At 58.8% G+C, this 18,835-nt stretch overlaps 1 protein-coding gene across 4 annotated transcripts in view; it reads right to left on the reverse strand.

The window, feature by feature from the left end:
- The window catches only part of NOL4L (nucleolar protein 4 like), a 125,727-nt gene extending 112,110 nt beyond the window's left edge, over positions 1-13,617 (reverse strand). For 3 of the 4 annotated variants that reach the window (XM_061127061.1, XM_061127060.1, XM_061127059.1), the window contains exon 1: positions 13,297-13,429. In XM_061127061.1, the coding sequence (XP_060983044.1) occupies positions 13,297-13,335 (39 nt within the window). In that variant the 5' untranslated portion in view covers positions 13,336-13,429. Of the gene's footprint in view, positions 1-13,296 lie in introns of all 4 variants that reach the window. The other variant, XM_061127058.1, reaches the window with a different exon arrangement.
- Between the last annotated feature and the right edge of the window lie 5,218 nt (positions 13,618-18,835).

Raw genomic sequence — 18,835 nt, forward strand, 5'->3', positions numbered from 1 at the left:
TCCAGGGGATCTTCCCGATCCAGAGACCGAACCCAGGTCTCCTGCATTGTGGGCAGATTCTTTACCATCTGAGCTACCAGGGAGGCCCAACCAATGGGTGGGCCCCTCCCCATCAGAGGCCTGTCTCAAGATGCAGGTACACCGGGATGACCTCTGGGTGGACTTCTCACCTCTGCTTCTTCCTCAGTGGGCAGAAGCAATGAAAAGTGAGCTTCAGGACCTGCTGGGAGAGCTGGGCACTTAAACTGCACACCGAGTGTGCATAGATGCACATGCACAACAATCATCATGGCAGTAACAGTAACCGCAATAGCAGCAGCGACAGCCAGTGCTCCTGGGGCACTCAGCCACCAACCCTGCCCTCTGCTAGGCTTTAGGAGCCCTGGTCCTTGTAACAGTCCAGAGAAGCATGTCCTGTTACTACCCTCTGCTTTTTAGACATAGACACAGAAGCACAGAGAGATGGAGTAAGTTGCCCAAATCACATAGCAAGAATAAAGCAGGTTCCGGGGTTCAAACCCAGGCAGCCCAGCTCCAGAGCCAAGCGCATTGCAAAGGATACATAAGGGACTGGCCTCCTCTGGGTAGGGGAACGAGGTGGAGGGGGTGGGCTGGGCACTTCTGGCCCTCTTAGGGGGCTGCTGTTTGGTTGCTGTGGTTGCATTGTCAGTTGTCCGTATCACCTTGAAAACAAGCCTCTCTTGTGCTCCTCCGTCCACAGCACCCCTTCCTCGTCCTGGAAGGCCCTGTCCCTTCCTCTTCTATTTCATGGCTCACACATCCTCTAAGAGCCCTCCCAAGTTCCTCCCTCTCCTCCGTGGGTGCTGCCCAGACCAGGCACTGCCCACCTGTATCCTCTGGGGGCCACTGGTAACTGCCTGTGACCTCGTGGTCAAGCCATGCCTTGTCTCATGCTGGTGGGCACAAGGCTCCCCGGCCTGAGTTGGATGAAGTGCGCTGGCTGGCTGGCTGGCCGTGGGACTCGCTGCTGCAATCCGGCCCTCCCCGAATCATAGCGTCCTTCCGTGATCCCTGAGGGTCAAGCTGACCAGATCCCATTTGCGCCCAGGCAGTGTGTTCCAGAGTCAGGCACACTCTGTCAGACAGACTCACCCCTGTCTCCCCACCTGAGAAGAGCCATTGTCCAAACCCAGGTAATACCAAAGGGAACCCTAGGCTCCGAGCCTTGCTGTCATCAGGATGGGTGATTCAGGGAGCGGAGGACATGAAACTTCCCCACTGTGTGGGCTCAAGCCCCTGCTCTGCCTTTCACTAGCTGTGTGGCCTCAGGCATGTGACTTAACCTCTGAGCTTCAACAGCCTCATCAGGAAGATGGGGATCCTAACAGTAGCCATGTTCCGACAATCACACGGAGGCCAGGCATAACCTGTTCAGCAGAGCACCTGGTATTTCAAAACAAGCACTAGCTGTGCCTTGATTGTCGTTGTTTCTGCTCAGCAGCAGGCACTGACTGAGTGCTTTATGCATCTCAAGTGATCCCTGTAACAACCCTTAAAGGTAGTTGATATCACTATCCCCATTTTACAGATGTGGACATGGAGGCTCAGAGAGGTTGAAATGCATCCAAGTTTGTACAGTTGGTTGGTGAGGCAGGATCTGAACCCAGGGCTCTCTACCCTGGGGAGCATGCGCACTCTTAGTACCATACCTGGACTCAGGGAAGCCCACTGCTCCTCTCACCCACCTTTCCTGACAACCCGCTGCTGCCTGGACCAGCAAGACTTCTGGCCTCTCCTTCCCACCTGCTGTGTTAGTGCCTTCCCTCTGCCCTCTTATCAGATCTGGGGTGGGGGTTCCCCAGCCCTCAAGGGCAGACCCGGCTGACCAGCCCTTGTCCTAGAAGTCCTCCCCTCTGGTTTCCCTGCACACACGCCTTTCCACCTCTGTCCTCTGCCTCTTCCGTTCCTCTCTGCTCCAGTAGCCACTGGCCCTATCCCAGACTCCAATCCCTACTCCACCTGCCCCTGGCCACGCCACAGATGCAAGTACAGAAACGCTCCCATTTCCTGTGCTGAGCACTTGACATGGAGTCTCTCTTCACCTCCCCACAGCGACCCTGTGAGATGGGTCAGTCTCAGAGAGGAGGAAACTGAGGTTCGGAGAGTGACTTGTTTCAAGGTCATCTAGCTAGTGAGTCACAGCTCAGTGCAAACCTGGGGCCAGCCTGAGCTTCAAAACCCAGCTCAGCAGCATGGCTTGAATGGCCTTGTCACGGATTCGAGGGTTATTGATTGGCTCACAATCATAATCCTAATTATAGCTCCCTTTTACTGAGGGCTTGATTATGGCCACCCCCTGGTATAGATGCTTCTAGATTATAGAATATAGTATGCAGTATATGTAGTGTACACACACAGTATAGAACACGGTGTTGAAGGATATAAGTGAAGCCACAGCTACCATCATCCCATTTTACAGATGAGAAAACTGAGGCTCAGAGAAGGAAAGGGAGCTACCCAACCTGCACAGCAGTCTATGGCAGAGCCTGTACCCAACCTCTGCCTTCACACTCCTCATTCCTCTGCTGACCGGCAGGGGCCTCCCACTCAGCACAAATCCCTTTGCCCCTTGGTCTGCTCCTGTCCCAGCCCCTAGATCTCGAGAGGCCCCGCCCTCCAGGGAGCTTCCCAGCCTGAACTCTATGAGCTGCCTCCCCTCCCCTTGGGAGGTTAATAGCTGTCTGATTTGAAGATCTTTGCACTGGAGTTGGGGTGGGGGTGGGGGGGTGGTTCTCCAAGGGACCCTGAGAAGGAGCTGCAGCCCCTACTCACTGGCCTGTTTGTCAGGCCTGGTGTTATGCCATCTTCCCAGTACCCCCAGGGTGTGGGTCATCACCCACTGAGGCCTAAGTGGGCAGGGGATCAGAGTACGCACGCCATTTGCCCAGAACCAGGAGCTGGTGGCAGAGCTGGGACCTGAATGCAGGTCTGTTGGTCACCTTACCCTCTGGCCTTCCCTAGGGCTGCTCCACCCAGTGGGGAGCCCCTGTTGCCTGGATGGATCCCTCTTCACATCCTCATGCAAATGACAATCCCACTATCTGAGCATTTCTCATGATTCCTGCCTTTCGTTTTCCCAACAACCCATAGGGGAGGGACGATCATCAGACCCATTTCTCAGATGAAGAAACTGAAGCACCACCAGGCAGTTACTTAGCTGGGTGCCCAGCACAGGCTGCACCTTGGTTCACTGACCTGTAGAATGGGGTCATGACAGCCCCCTAAGGCTGTTGGGGATGTGTGAGATTGTGGAAGCCTGGGGCTCATGGAGACATGCCCTCGGGATACTCTTAGACAAGGCAGGAGGCCCGAGTGTGTTTTTCTCGACCTGCCAGCATCCAGTGAGGGCCTGGCCTGCCAAAGTAAGGGCCGCGTGTCTCCTTGAACATTTCCTCAGCCTGGGGATGCCGAGAAAACGATGAGTCATCCACCAAGCACCAGCCTCCCAGGAGCCGGCCTCAGGTCCCAGCCGGGAAGGGGCCCCGTGAACAGGACTACTCCCAACTGCCCCCCACTGACACCTGAGTCACCAGGTCTCCTCCGCAGCCTCCCACTGCCAGATGTTACCAACCTTGGGGACCGCTCTTGGGTTCCGCCCACTAGACCCTGCCTCTGGGTCATCACCCCAGATCTGTGGGTCTGCCTACATTCCTGGCCTCCTAAACGCCTCTCTCTCTACCCAAGAATACTGCGTCAACCATGACCATCGACCATCAAGCTTCCCTCCCCACAGCCCCATGTCACCCAGTCCCAGACACTCAACCTCTTGTCCCAAGGGAACCAGCCCCTCCTCTTTGCCCCTGGCCAGCCTTCTCTCTCCATGTCTCACTACATCCCAGCCTCCTGTTTTACCTTCTCTGTAACACATCTCCCTCTTGCCACAGTATCCTGAGGCTCCTTCTAAAACCTGAAGCTGACCTCATCTCCCCTCTGCTTGAAAATCCTCCTGCAAACCCCTAGGTCTCCTTGATGGTGACGCACTAGCTCCTCTGAGTAGCTTTCCAGATCCTTCTCTTCCATGTGACCCCAATTGATTTCACCAGCTAATCCCCCTCAGGATCCCCAAGTGGTTCTCCAGCGAATCTGACCATTCACCGTGCCCCCCCAATCGCCACCCGTCTGAAACGCTCTGTAGAACATGCTTCCCTGGGAGAGTGTCCCCGGTCCTAACACCCAATCTGCGCTGACCCCCCAAAATCTGTCCCACCCCAGCCCTTGCTCATGTTCTTACCCCCTGGAGGAAGCCTTCCCGTGTTCTGTTCTTGCTGAATAATTTGGTTTGCCCCTCGAGGTCCAGCTTAAATGTCGCCTCCCCCAGGACTCCTTGGATGCCCGCAAGAAGGCGGATGGTCTGAGCCTTGGGGCTCCTGAGGCCCTGAGTGCAGAAGGCCTGGGTGGTTCTCAGACGCCCACTCTAAGGCACCTGCTGTCCCCACAGTGGGGAAGCTTCTTAGTGGCAGGGGCCCTGGGGATATGGCAGTGAACCAAGCCAACTGGTCAGAGCTCATAGCCTTATGGGAAGAAAGATATTCAACATGTAAACTTGTAAAATATATATGCAATGTCAGAGGGTGGTATGGGCTAGAGAGAAAAACGAAGTAGAAAGAGAGTCCAAGGAACCTAAGGTGGCCCTGGCTGGGTAATTAGGGAGGGCTTTTCTGAGGAGGTGACGTTTGAGCAAAGATCTGAAAGAGGAGGGAAAGCAGCCATACAGAGAACTAGGGGAAGAGTGTTCCAGGCTGGGGAAACAGCCAGTGCAAGGGCCCTGGGGCAGGTTTGCAGTTGGTGATTTTTAGAATCACAAGAAGGTCAGTGTGGCTGACACTGAATGAGCAAGGGTGGGGCAGAGGGGCCAGATCATGTCGGCTTCAGAAAAGACTTTGGCTTTTGCTTTGAGTGATACGGGAATCTTAAAGGGTTCAGAGCAGGGGAGGGAGAGCATCTGATTTGCGTTTTGCTTTAGCTGATTTGCTGGCTGTGTGAGCCAGAAGGATTACCAGGGGGGCTGGAGAGGACTCAGGGAGCCCAGTGGGAAGGCTGATGCATCACCAGGCTTGGACCGGGCTGGAGGCCGTGGAGGTGGTGAGAGGGCAAAACTTGAGATGTATTTTGAAGGTAGAACCAACAGAACGTGCAGCTTGGATGGGGAGGGAGGGGTGGTAAGAGAAAAGAATAAAAAAATGACGCCTGGGTATGCCCTGAGCCTGGGAAGGGCAGAGCCCCTGTGATGGGGAGGGCAGTGGAAGGAGCAAACGAGTGAGCGAGTGAATGAATGAATGAGTGAGTGAATGAATGACCCCCTGCTTTGGAACCTGATGGGCTCACACTCAGCCTGGTGTTATGTGGGAACTGGAGCTCCCCGCCTCCGCCTTGGTCTTCCCAGCAGCTCAGGAGCCCTGAGTCCAGTCGGAGTCTGGATGCTGAGGGAGTCATTGACCTTGCGGGGACAGGACAATTGTTCTCTCTCCGCCCCCGGCAGCCTGCCCAGGCCGGGCCAGGCGAGTATCTGTCTGACCCTCTGAGCCCACGGGTGCCCTGGCTCTGCCCTCCCCACGGTGACCCCTCATCTGAGGGCACCCTACCAAAGGTGAGAGGGTGAAGGTGTGGGCCACGGGGCGGGGTGGCATCTGTCTCCCAGGGTCCAGACAGGAAGGAGGGCTGCCTCAAGCTCTGGGCAGCTTTTGTAGGGTGTTCTCAGATGGGGCCACCATGAGCCTGGGTCGAGGAGGTGGGGAGAGCCAGGGCACCTGTGGGCTGAGAGGGTCAGACAGCCACGGAACCCAGGCCCTGCCACTTTCTCACCGTGGGGCTCAGGTAGGCTCCTGGGCCTCTCTGATGCCAAGGTCTCGTCCACTTCACGGAATCCAGGGGAGATGAAATGCAGAGTGTCTGGCACATGGCAAGGGCTTGAGAACATGAGGGAGGTGCTCAGACCACTGTCCCATGGGGACAGTCACTACACCAGCCTCACTGTGTTCTCTGTAAGAGCCCAGAGCTCAGGCTCCTGCCCAAGGACTAAGGCAGGGCTCAGGGGAGTGTGGGCTGGGGGCGGCAGGGTGGGGTGGGGGTGCGGTCACTGGGAAGCCCATCCTTCTACCTTTCTATCTGGCAGGTACCTCGAGGCCTGGGAAAAGCCCCCACTCCCACCTCTCTAGTACCTCTCCTTGAGCTCTGGGATTGGACACTCCCAGCACCAGGAAGGAATTCAAAGGCAGGAGGGACCACAGGAGGCTTCCCTGTGCAACAAGTAGGGAAACTGAGGCTCAGAGCAGGGCAGGAGCCAGTCAGGGCAGAGAGGGACCCTAAGCCTTCAAATCCCCAGCCCTAGGAGCTCATGCCACACCTATGGCCCTTGCCAAGACCTTGCTAATTTTTTAAAATTTATTTATTTTTAACTGAAGGATAATTGCTTTACAGAATTTTGTTGTTTTTCTGTCAAACCTCAACATGAATCAGCCATAGGTATATATACATCCCCTCCCTTTTGAACCTCCCTCCCATCTCCCTCCCCACTGCACCCCTCTATTGCTGGTGTTTTGTGCAATTCAATACATTAACCAGGCCCCAGTGGCACTAGAGACACAGAAATAACCCAGACACAATCTCCAGGGAACCAGTAGCTGCTTCCCACCAACTACATGCCAGGGATTTGGCTGGGTGTGTTATTTCCATGATCCAGTTTAATATCCGTGACATTTTATTATTTCATCATATTTCAGACGAGGAAACTGAGGCTCAGGGAGATCACACAACAGCTGACACTTCCTAAGACTTGCTATATTCTTTAAGCTCTATATGCATTAATGCGTTCATCTTTGTAACAGTCCTGTGAGGAAGATATCAGCTCCATTTTACAGATGAGAAAACTAAGGCCAAATTGGTGGAAAGGCAGAGCTGGGATTTGAATCCAGGACCCTGTGGCTTGACACCCCAAGCCCTTCACTTCCCCTCTATGTCAGGGTAGGCCAGGGGCAGAAAGTGGACTCAGGAGTCCTTGTTCTAACAAGCCACCAACCTGGTGGGCTCTCTTCCAGCTTCCTTCAGCTCCCTCCCCGGCTTTGGTACCCAGGGCCCAGGCCTGGCTTTGACTGAGCTTAGCAGAGTGACCTCCTGAAATGACAAACAGAGCCTCTTCCAGTTTTCCAAGTCTCCTGGAAGCGGGACTTTGGAACCCATTTTCCAGATAAGTAAACTGAGGCTTGAAGAGGTCAAGCAGGCTATTTGCCTGAGATCACATGGCAAGGAAGTGGGTGCTTTAGGATCCCACCAGTCCTGGCCCTCTCACTTCAAGTTCGGAACCCTCTCTCTCCCACCCTGACCCCCATGGTGCGTGGCTTTAGGTGCCGGAAGTACTACCATAGCCAAGGTCACAAGCTCTCCCTGTCGCCCTTGTGGGGCAGGGAGTGGGGGAAGAGGAGGAGGAAGGTGCCTGGGAACAAGGAAGTGCTTTGGCCACTGTAGTGGAGACAGGGATATGGCGCCACCTCTTGTGTCCACTCCGTCCCTCACACTTGGCTCCAGCAGCTGCTGAGACCCCAGGGGTGGCAGGGACCAGGAGAGCCGCACTGGCTGACTTGGATATAATGAAGGACACCTTGGCAGCTCCATACTGCCAAAGGACAGGGTGTTTTTCAATAGGATCCCGAACATGTGGCATGCACACACAGTCACACTTGTGGTCTGCCAATGCCCACACCCCAGGTGCTTGCACATCTGCCGACTCAGACACTCACAGTCACACACACTCACATGCAGTCTCTCCTCCACCTGTATGCACGCACGCATGTGCGCGCACACACACACACTGCCCTGGGCACACAAGCATCCCCAGCCTGCACAGGACAGGCACACCCACACTCACACACACACACCCACACTCCTGCGCACATACCCACACGCACACACATGCTGTAGCCCAGGAGTGCTCACGCATGCTCACCGTACTCAACCTGTCCACAACCTCCCAGGTAAGAGCTGGCTTGGAGAAGCCCAGGTTTACCTGAGGCTGGGTGGGACCCTTGACCTTTGTCCCTGGGCAGCCCCAGCCCCCCCCCCCCCCCACCTCCCAGTCCTTCCCAGCAGTGTTTTTGGGCTCCCAGTTGGGCCTCCTGACTCCCAGGCACTCAGAGATGGAAAGCAGCCTGTAGGGACCATGAAGGAGAGGATGCTCACGCAGGCCTCCCCCAAGGACAAAAGTGGGGTGTGCTGCCCCACCCCCCCACCAGCAGAAGGTGACCCAGAAGAGAGGCCAAGGGAGGGCAGAGCCTGGTCCACTAGGCTACAAACTGAAGCCCCTCCCCCAGAGATCCCCAGACCACATTCGCCCGAATCACCGTAGCTTCATAAACGAAGTAGCCCACTCTGCCATTCATGAGAAATCCAAATAGGGCCCATGTCACTGTCAACCTTCTCCCTCAAAGTCCCCCAGGACCCAGGACAACAGAGGCCTTCCCCCTCTTCTCCTCACCCTATACCCATCCTGTCATGCCCCGGGGAAAGTCCCAGACAGCAGACACTGAGGCCAGTCCTGCCTGAAGCACCAGCCTTGTGATTACAGACATCTTGATGAGAGTCTTCCACATTAATTCAGACTAAGGTGTAATGGACTGAAAGCTTGTCATGAAAAGTCCTATGCTTTCAAAGCACATCAGGCTGTAAGACATCTCGGGGGGTCAGATTGGAGGGGTGTACAGGCGGTACCCGAACTCTGCCTGCCCTGCCGGTGGTGCGGCCTTAGGGAAGTTCTGAACCTCCCTAAGCCTCAGTTCATTCATCTGAGGGATGGCAGAGACGGCAGCATCGACCTCTGGGCTGCTGTGAGAACCTGACACATGGGGACAGACACACAGTAGGTGCCTCAGAAAGGGTCACCGTGGTGACACTTTAGAGAAAAGTTGGAAATACTGAGGTGTTCAACGGAAGGTGACAGCCTACGTTACGCTGTGCTAAGTCAGAGGCCATTTCCCGCCTAGACCAGTGGCCGCAGGTGCCAAAGGTTTACACGAAAGCTCTGGGGAGAAAGGCTGAAGACTGTGAAAACGCTCTCCACTAAATGAACGTTGTCTGCAAACTGGGAAAAGACCACCATTAGTCAATTTGGCCCTCGGAACACCTGGGGTCTGGCTCGCAGAAGCCGGGTGCTGAGAGTGGAGTTTGGCAATCTGGTGTTTCCCTCGGGGGAGGGGGCTCTAATGGGGGGATTCCTGGCATGTGACGGACCCCTGGAGAAGCCTCGGGGCAGTGCAGAGATCTGCCTTCCAGGCCTGGCTCCCTACCAACGGAGACTGCCTCGCTCGGGGCATCAGTTTTCCCATCTGGAAGATGGCAGAGCTAGGCAGAGAACCTCTATCTGTAAGGAACCTGGGGGTTCTCCAGTCCTGGGAGCTGATAGATGGCCCGGGGCCCCCGCCCCAGACATAACCTGTGGTCCTCGCAGGCCCCTGGGACAGTCCCATTCTGAGAGTCCAGAGGAAAGGGGTTGGTTCACTCTGCGGCCGAGGCTGGAACAGAGTCGGGGGTCTCGCCTCCAAGGGGCTTGCTTCCCTCTCTTAGCAGCCCACTGAGACCAGAGCAGCCCAAACGCAAGAAATCATAAATCCAAACCAGGCTTTGCCCAGTCAGGAGGCCTGGCTGGCTCTTGTCACAGAAAAATCTTGTCCCCAGGAGCGCCCCGTGCTGCCCAGTGGAGAACTCCGCCCTCCTCCCCTCAGCCTTCAGCCTCCGCCTCCACTTCTATTTCCTGTGACAACCTGCAAACTGAAGACCAACTTGTCTGTCTCTCCCCCCACCCTCCACGCCCAGGCTTCTGATCGACCCCCACCCCCACCCCACCCCGCCCCACCCCACCCTGCAAGCGGGCCCCAGCTGCAAGAGGCCCCGGCCGAGTGTAATTCCCCGCACCCTCCTCTCCACCCTGGGCCCGTCCGGACAGATTAAGCCTTTGTCACACACACCCAGAAAAGCTCAGGGCCAGATGGGACGGGACAAGCGGTGTCAGATCATCGACCCTCCATGGCCAGGACTCGGAAGGGCCCCAACCGCAGCACCACATATGGTTGTGAGAGGAGGAAAGGGGGCCCCCGCGGGGGACGGCCAGAGAGCAACAAGGACGCGAGATGAAACACCACGGCCACCCTGGGGACCCGAGCCCACACAGGAGCGCAGGGGACCCCTGTTCCACGGCTGGGTGACACAACTCCCACACCCTCTCTTTGCTAAATTTGTTCTGTCTGCCTGCCGGCCCTCCCCTGGAGCTTCTGTGGGCTTCCTGACCAGATCCTGGGCTATCCCCACCGCCCCCACCAGCTGAGTGCCCAGGGAGCAGGCTCAGAGTCCAACCTGCTCCAATGCCCCAGTGCCCCCACAAGGCCTGTGGATGCTAAACAAACGTCTCACACAAAGGTTTGTGGCCCAATGACCTTCACAAAAACCCACCCAGGACAAACGACAGGATCTCTTCCAACTGACATCAAAAGCAATGATAACTTTAACTCTGTGTGTGTGTTGTGTGTGTGTGTGTGTGTGTGTGTGAGTGTGTGTGGTGTGTGTAAGCCAGTGAAGGTAGGGGATGTCCTCTGCACCTTTCAAAGATGGTCCCATTCAGTTCCTCCCAGGAAGAGGCCATGGCTGCCCCAGAATTCCCAGCAGGACTTGTTCCTCTTAGATCAATGAAAAGGAAAATGGAACTGTAAAAATAATAACTGAGCCCCAGGAAGGTGCTTTGAGCTGGGGGTGGCAGGACTAAGGGCATCTCCTGCGGCTGGCTCCGGATGGCTGGGTGAGTGGCAGGTAACTAACAGGCTCTCTGGGGACCTGTGGGCCAGGCAGGTGGGTGTGGGTAGCTTGAGGGCACGTCTGTTGTGTTTGTCGTCCCCCTGATAGCCTGGGCAGGGAGGCCTGGGTTCCCTTTCTCTGCCTCCCAGGCAGGTGGTCCCTCAGGAGGGCTTATTATTGGTCTGGGAGTCCGGGTGGAGTCTTTCCAGGCTCCTGCTGCCAGGCAAGGCGGGTCACGGTGGGCCTTGCGGAGGATCCAAAGGCTGGCAGGACCTAGGGTCCGGGCGGAGCACCCAATTTCTATATGTGGCCTGGGTGGGTGTGGGTCCCACTTGCTCCCCCTTGACAGCTGTAGGGCTATAGGGGCAAGGGGACGGACCGCTTCAGTATGCTCATTCCCTAGGGGAGAGGTCGACCAGCTCAGAGAACCAGTGAGCTAGCTGCCAGGCCTGAGGGCCACCTGCTCCCAAACTCCAGGAGTGGGTGGAGTGGGGGCTCCTGCCTCAGACAGAGAAGGAGGTCGGGCCAAGACTCCCAGCTCCCTGGGGAGGGGTGACAGGGATGGGGTGGGGGTCAGGGGCACCAACTGACCTGGGAAGCCTGGATGGCTCGGGGCAATGACCCAGGGTAGGGAGCACAGACCCAGCCAACCATCTGGTGGGTCACTGACCTCGGAAAAACCACACTTAGGCTGGGGACGCTAGCCCAAGATGGAGGAGAACCGAGGCGGGGTACGCAACTGGCAGAGAGAGGAGAGCTGACCTAGGCTGGGGAGAGGCAAGGACCCCTACTCCCTGGTATGCACAAGTGGGCATCAGTTTGGGCTCCCTGACCCGATCGGGGAGGAGACAATGACCCAGACTCCCGGGGTTTGGCAGAGAGCACTGATTTAGGCGGGGAGGTCCCGACTCTGGCGGGGTGGGACCCTGACCTGGCCTCCCCCTCCGGGAATCCGGCCCCGGCGCGCCCCCCTCGGCCCGGCCCCCGGGCTCCGGTCCGGCCGGAGGCGGCAGCGGGCGCAGATGGGCGGCCGGCGGCCGCAGTGGCGGCGGCGCGGTTATCAGCGCTCCTCGCAGATGGGCCGCCCGCCCTCCGCGCTCGCGGCTCCCCACTCCCCGCGGCCTGCAGCCCCGTCCCCTGGGCGCGGGGCGGGTGGGGGGGGAGGCGCCTCTGGACCCGCTCCCCGGCCCCCGCCTCCCACGCTCGCGGCCCCCTCACCCCGCGGGCCCGGCCCGGGCGGCCGCCGGAGGGGGAGGGGGAGGGGACAAGTGCACTTTTCGTAACGACCGAATCAATTGTGTGTGAAGAGCCCGCTCCGGCCGGGGACGGGGCTGAGCGCGGGGCGGGCGGGCCGGACGGGGGAGGAGCGCGGAGGGGGGAGCGGGGGAGCGAGGGAGGGAGGGAGGGAGGCCGGCGCGGGGCCGCCCCGCTCGCTCGCTCGGGCCGGGCGAGGCCGGGGAGGGAGCGAGGGGGGCAGGGAGGGAGGCCGGCCTGGCCCGGCCGGGCCGGGGGCTGAACGCACTAACGGAGGGTCTCCGCCACGGAAAGTTCAAAGCTCAGCAGCGCCCCGGGAGCAGCCGGCCCCCCCAGCCCCCACCCGCTGCAGAACAATGAGGTCCCGGCGGGGGAGCCGCGGGGCCCGCGCCGCACGCCCTCTCCAGGGCGCCCCGGGCCGGAGGGGACGCCCCCGCCCGGCCGCCCGCCTCCTCCCTCTCGGCGGCTGCGGTTCCCCGCCCCCTCCCCCACGCTACCCCGCCCGGCCCCGGGCCGGCCCCGGGGACGGGGGAGGGGAGGGGAGGAATAGGTCAGGCCGCCCCCGTCCCAGGGAGGGGGGGAGCTAGGGGCCCGGGGGGCGGAGGGGGCGCCCCACCCACCCGCGGGAGGCGGCTGCTGCGCCAGGCTGCGGCTCGGGCTGCCCCTCCCCGGGCCAGCCCCGGGTGGGGTCGGGGAGACGGTGCCCGGGCGGGCCCCCTCCCCTGGCGCTGGGAAGCCGAGCGGACTCCCCGTCCCGTGGCTCCCCTGCCCCCCTCTCCCGCGGCACCACCCTCGACACACACAGACACACACACACACACACAGACACACACACACACCCCACACCACCCAGCCGGCCCGGGGGCGGGAGCGCGGGGCGCCCGGGACAGGCAGCCCCGGGGCGGGCGGGGGGAGGCTCGGGCTTCGGAGCAGCCGCCTGCTGGCGGGGGGAGGGGACGGGAGGACGGAACATGCTGGGGTGAGCAGCCCGGGACAGCCCGCTCGGCACGGCCACGGCCCGGGCAGCAGCGCAGAGGGGGCAGGGACGCCCCGAACCCGGAGCGCTGCCCCGGGCGGGCTGGGGCGGGCGGGCGAGCAGGACGCGGGCGCCCCGGGCGGGCCAGACCCGCGGACCACCTCGGGGACACACGTTCGGACACACATCCACACCCCCACCCCGCCCCCGCCCGCCCGCCCGCCCCGAGCCCCGCGGCGGGACCGGCCCGCGGCCGCCTCGCGCGCACTCACCGAGCCCGTCTTGACCGGCACATACACCACTTGGCCCATCTTGGGTTCCCGGCCGCTGCCCAGGCGGAAGCCCTTGGAGCGCACCCAGAACTGGAACTTGCCTTTCTCGCCGGCTGCCGGGCCGCTACCCGCGCCGGTCCCGCCGCCGCCCTGCAGGACCTCGGCGATCCGCTGGTATTTGCTGCGTGTCACCGTCTTGGTTTTGGCCGAGTCGCCGTAGGTGCGCAGGCACCAGTCCCGGAACTGGCGGCCCAGCTCCGAGTCCCCGGGGCTGCGCTCGCGCTCCCAGCCCCCGCGCAGCAGCAGCGTCGGCTTCGGCATCCTCCCGCCGCGCCCGGCGCCCTCGGGGGCGGGCCGGCCGCCGGGCCGCCCGGTGCCGGGACTGGGCTGGGCTGGGCCGGGCCGAGCCGAGCCGGGGCGCGCCGCGGCCCCGGCTGTCCCGCGGTGTGGCTCCGGCGCGGAGGCTTGATGGGCACGGGCGGCGGCCGGACGCGCGGGGCTGCGGCGCGCTCTGTCCTGCTCGGGCGGCGGCGGCGGCGGCGTTGGCGGCGGCGGCTCCGGCTCGCCTCCTGCTCCGCCTCCTCCTCCCCCCCGGCCGGGATGCAGGAGCGATGGAGGCAGCTCCGGGCCCGGAGGTGCAGAGGGGGCGGGCCGCCCCGCGGGCGGCCGGGGGAGGCGGGAGGCGGGGAGCGGCCCCGGGCGCGGGGAGCGAGACCGAGCTCGGGCGCGGGCGGCGGCGGCGGCGGCTGTCAGCTCGCGCGGCTCATCCTGCTCCTGCTCGGGCTCCCGCTGCCGCTGCTCTTCCTCCTCCTCCTCTTCCTCCCGCGCCCGCCTCCACCACGCCGCGGGATCCCACCTGTTAGAGCGGCGCAGCCTTCGCCGCCGCCCCCCACCCCCCGCGCGCCCGCCCGCTCGCTCGCCCGCGGGGCCCAGCCCCCGCCCCGGCCCGGCCCCTGGGGGCGCGGGGGCCGGCGCGCCCGCAGCCGCCGGGAGGGCAGGAGCCGCAGGCGCACAGTGCCCAGCCCAGGGACAGAGTTCCCTCCGGTCGGGCCTGGCCCCGAGCCTCGCAGGCCGCGCTCCGCCGGGCAGGGAGAAGGGCGCAGACCCCGCCCGGCCACCGGGGTCCCTGCCTCCCCGGGCGGCTCCGCCCGATTTTAGCCCGGCGCGGGTGGGACCGGGCAGGGCCCCTACCCCTTCTCCCAGCAACTGGCCTGACCTCTCCGGTTCGAGCTCGGCGCCAGAGGATCAGTGTTCCCCTGGGGAACCCCAAACCACGGGCCTTCAGGGGGCCCCCAAACTTCCTCCCCTCTCGCCTCACCTGAATTCCCCGAAGTTTGGCCGGCCTTGCTTCTGCTAACCCCACTGCTCTGGGACTGCCTTAGGCCCCAGAGATGTCGTCAACATTGACCAGTGGCCTCACTCAGGCTGGCCTCTCACCAAGGCTCGGGGCAACGCTCAACACACCCACAAATTCATCTCGAGACACCGGCCTTCCTGGGTGCACAGTGGCCTAGAATCACTGGCTGAGTAAACTCAGGTTGATCTGCCAGCCGCCTCCTCCCTGGGCAGGACTGACCTTGGGTAGGGCCAGCCCCCTCCCCCTTTCACTAGATAATAACATAAATAAAGGCACAGGTCAACTCCCTGGGCTTTCAGCCCTCCTGTCTTAACAGGTATGAGAAACTGCTAAGCTTCTTTTCCTGCTCTTCCTGGGGTCCACCCCCAGTGTCCCCAGGTTACTCCTGCAGGCAAGTCCCCACCAAGCCTGAGTCTCCAATTTTATCCAGTGCAGGACCATTTTCAGCCTAGGAACTAATGGCTACCCTCATCCCAAGGTTCCCTGCCCTAGTATCTATAGAGTGCCAGGTCCAGGTGACTCTCAGAGGCAAAGGCGACTGGCTCATTTCACAGATGCAGGCCTGGGGCTTGGAGAGGTGGCCTGACCTGGTCAAGGTCATGCAGGGAGGAGAGGAAGGTTCTGACTCGGGTCTGTCTGGCTCCTGCTGCCACATCACACATGAAGTCTCCTCCTGATGTCCCTCTGGGAGGGATCCCCACACTGTATGTGGCTGCCTCATGCTCCCCAGTAGACTGGGAGCTCCAGGTGCTCAGGGTTCATGTCTGACTCATTGGTAGACCCCAGGCCTTAGCATAGCCCCTGGCACACAGTAGGTGCCAATAACTGCTGAAAGAACCCAAGAGGTCTTCCTAGTCCCAACCTCTCTTGGTATTTCACATAGATGTATTTTTAGATAATTTACATTTCTGTGTTACTTTATATATACCAACAACTCCACACTCATTTTTCCTCTTTATCTTCCTAAGAACTCTATTTGGTTCCATACTGGCATGCCCATTTTTCAGAGATGACCACTGGGGCTCAGAGAGGGCAACACACTAGGCAAGGGCCACACAGCCCCCTCCCCCCCAGGGGGGAGGAGCTTCTGCATGATTTGGAAGCCCATGCCCTGACATTTCCAATACATCCCTTGGTGCATACCCCCACAGTTGACTCCCTTCCTGAGAACAGTGGGGCTTTAGCCTAGCTATGCCAATGCTCACTTTCAGCAATGGTGCCCTGGTGCCTAGGTAGTGGGGCCCCTTGTTTGAGCCTTATCTGTGTCTATTCCAAGACACACCAATAACCAGTAAGCCAGACCACCTCTCTATGCAATTTGGGTCTTTGCCTGCCTTCCAGAACCTGAAAACCTGATTGTTAATCTTGGGCTGAGTTCTAGGGTGGCAGAAGGTGTAGTATGATGAAAAGAATATAGGTTTTGGGGAGAGTCAAACAGACTTGAGGTTGAATCCTGACTGCATTCTTCGTGCCCACAGATCCCAGTTGACTGCTTCCCACCTGAATTAGCCCATCAGTCGACCCTTTGCTGGATGACCTCTGGCAGGTCACTGAACCCCAACTTCATCATCTGTATTATTATACAGACTGTAAGGGTTCAGCAGAATAAAGTATGTGAGAGAGCCTGGCATATATAACAGGTGCCCAGTAAATGCCATTTTCACCTCCATGGTGGTTGTAAAGTATTCAAAAAGGAAGGCGAACTTTGTTAATACTTTTTGTGTTTCATTCAGTCAACAAGCTTTTCTTGAGCAGCCACTATAAACCAGGTGCTGAGGATGTAGCCAAGGGGTCCTCAAGGTCCTTGTCCTCTCAGAGCTTACTGATGAGTTGGGAAGAGGGTCACTGAACAACTATCAGTTATTATAGCTTAGGGTAAGGGCCTGGCCTTCCTCTGTGGCTCAATGATAAAGAATCTGCCTGCAATGCAGGAGTCACAGGAGATGCAGGTTTGATCCCTGGGTTGGGAAGATCCCCTGGAGGAAGGCATGGCCCACTCCAGTGTTCTTGCCCTGGAGAACCCCTGGTGGGCTACAGTCCATAGGGTTGCAAGGAGTCGGACACAACTGAAGCGACTTGCAGGCACATAGCATAAGGGCCATGATAGAAATAGCAAGCTGTGATAGCAAATAACAGACAAGAGGGACTGCCGTTCTTGGGGGGTCAGGAAAGTCTCCTCTGAGAAGGTAGATTTGAACAGTGACATAAATGGCAAGGAGCCAGCTATGTTGTGTTCCAAGGGAAGAGCATTCCAGGGAGAGGGAACAGCATGTGCAAAGCGCCTGGGGTGGGAAAGAGATCGCTATTTTCCAGAAATTGAGAGGAGGCCAGTGTGGTAGAGTGAAGTGAGTGAGGGGGGGCTGGAAGGTAGAAGACCATGGGATAAACTTTGGATTGCAGTCTAGATGTGATGGGAAGTCACTGGTGAGTTTTAAACAGGGGAGAGACTAAGGAGTACTCGAGAGGAGTGGAGGGCCGCTATGGGCAACCAGGGATCTGTGGTCTGGGGGCTTGGAGGTCAGAGGCCTTGGTTTCTCCTCCCATGTGTCAGCTCACTTTACAGCAAGCACTTCTCAGTCTTGCCCCAAAGGGTGCTGGGAAAAGAGTGGAGATGGCTGAGCCAAGGATAAGAAGGGCCTCCTGCAGCCCATCCCCACTTGTGCAGAAGCAGGTCCCTGATCTCTGGGCTGTTCATGTCAGTGGCATCCATTAGCAGGGATCCTGCCCCATAGCATGCTGGGTGGAAGGTAAGTTTCTCTTGGGGAAGAACAGGGCAATGAATGGGCAGTCATGGTCCTCGGGGGAAAACTGTTCCTCTTTTCTTCCCACTCCAGATAGCTGCCAAAAGGATAAAGTAGGCTGCCCCATTATTTGTAGGTTATTGGATCCCTGGATTTTTATTTTATTTTTTTTACCCTTAATCCAGATGTCCAGTGGAGGGTAGAACTGAAGGAGTCCAGACCCCCAGGGCTCATGTTCACTTCCAGTACTGACAGTAATGTACTGGGTCATAGGAGGTTAAGCGAGAAAGGGTCTGCAGAGAGTATACAGTCTCAACCCTGCTTTTTACAGATGGGTAAACTGAGTCCCGCAGAAGGGAAGAGGCTCGGGGCTACCGGCAGAGCAGGGCATCTGGCCTTTGCCTGGTTTGGCCCAGATCACCTACTTTTCACTGAGCTCTGACTCTGGGCCCAGATGAATGGGAATGCCTGTAACTCAGAGGTGAGGTGGCCCCCGCCCAGCCAGGGGTGGGGCAGAGTTCCAGGCTTGGGTAGGGCAGAATGACTCAGACCCCCACAGAGGCCTGACCACCAAAGGCTAGGAGGAACAGGAGGTCCTGGGTCCTTGGGATGTGGTATGGGGTGGCTTCCACTGTCAGGCTCTGGTGCCACTTGCATCAAGTACTATGCCGCCACTCAAACCCTGACTGTCTAGTGTCTCCCCCTGTGGTCTGCTCGGCCACGGTGACCTGCTGCTTCAGGTCCATTCCACCCAGAAAGGCTTCCTGACCCCTCAGTTTGGTTCGGGGGCTTCCACATCTGCTTACAGACCCCTGGGCTTTCCCCATCCCGGCTTTGATAATGAATGCCTGAATACCTGTACCCACCAGTGCCCAGCATGGGGGCCAAAGTTAAATAATGATGAAATAAACTCCATGGCTAATTCATGTCAATGTATGACAAAACCCGCTGCAATGTTGTGAAGTAATTAGCCTCCAACTAATAAAAATAAATGAAAAAAAAATGATGAAATGAAAGAATGAAGAAATGAATGAATGGGCTAGTTTTCAAAATGTGCATCTCAGATGGACAACTACAGCATTTCCCACCACTCTACTCTCCCTCCCCCATAATCAATCAATTAGCATTTAGTCTGCTCCTCCTAGAAGGCTCTTCTGTTGAGTGACCTGACTTAGGTGCCTTGACTTCTCTAAGCCTTGGTTTGCAAAACCAGTAAAATGGGGATAATGGTCATACCTAACTCACAGGATTGTTGTGAGAATAAGCACTCAGTGAATGTTAGCTCCATTTACCACCATGTCCATCTGTCATTCATTCGGACGTTTTTTGAGTGGCCTCTGTGTGTCAGATGCCATCCTAGTGTACGGATCACAGTCACAAACAAGATGGACCTGGCCCCAGCCCTCATGATGTTCAGGGACCAGCTGCCTTTGAAAAGATC

Source organism: Dama dama, chromosome 23, assembly GCF_033118175.1.
Source record: "Dama dama isolate Ldn47 chromosome 23, ASM3311817v1, whole genome shotgun sequence".
Classification (NCBI taxonomy): Eukaryota; Metazoa; Chordata; class Mammalia; order Artiodactyla; family Cervidae; genus Dama; species Dama dama.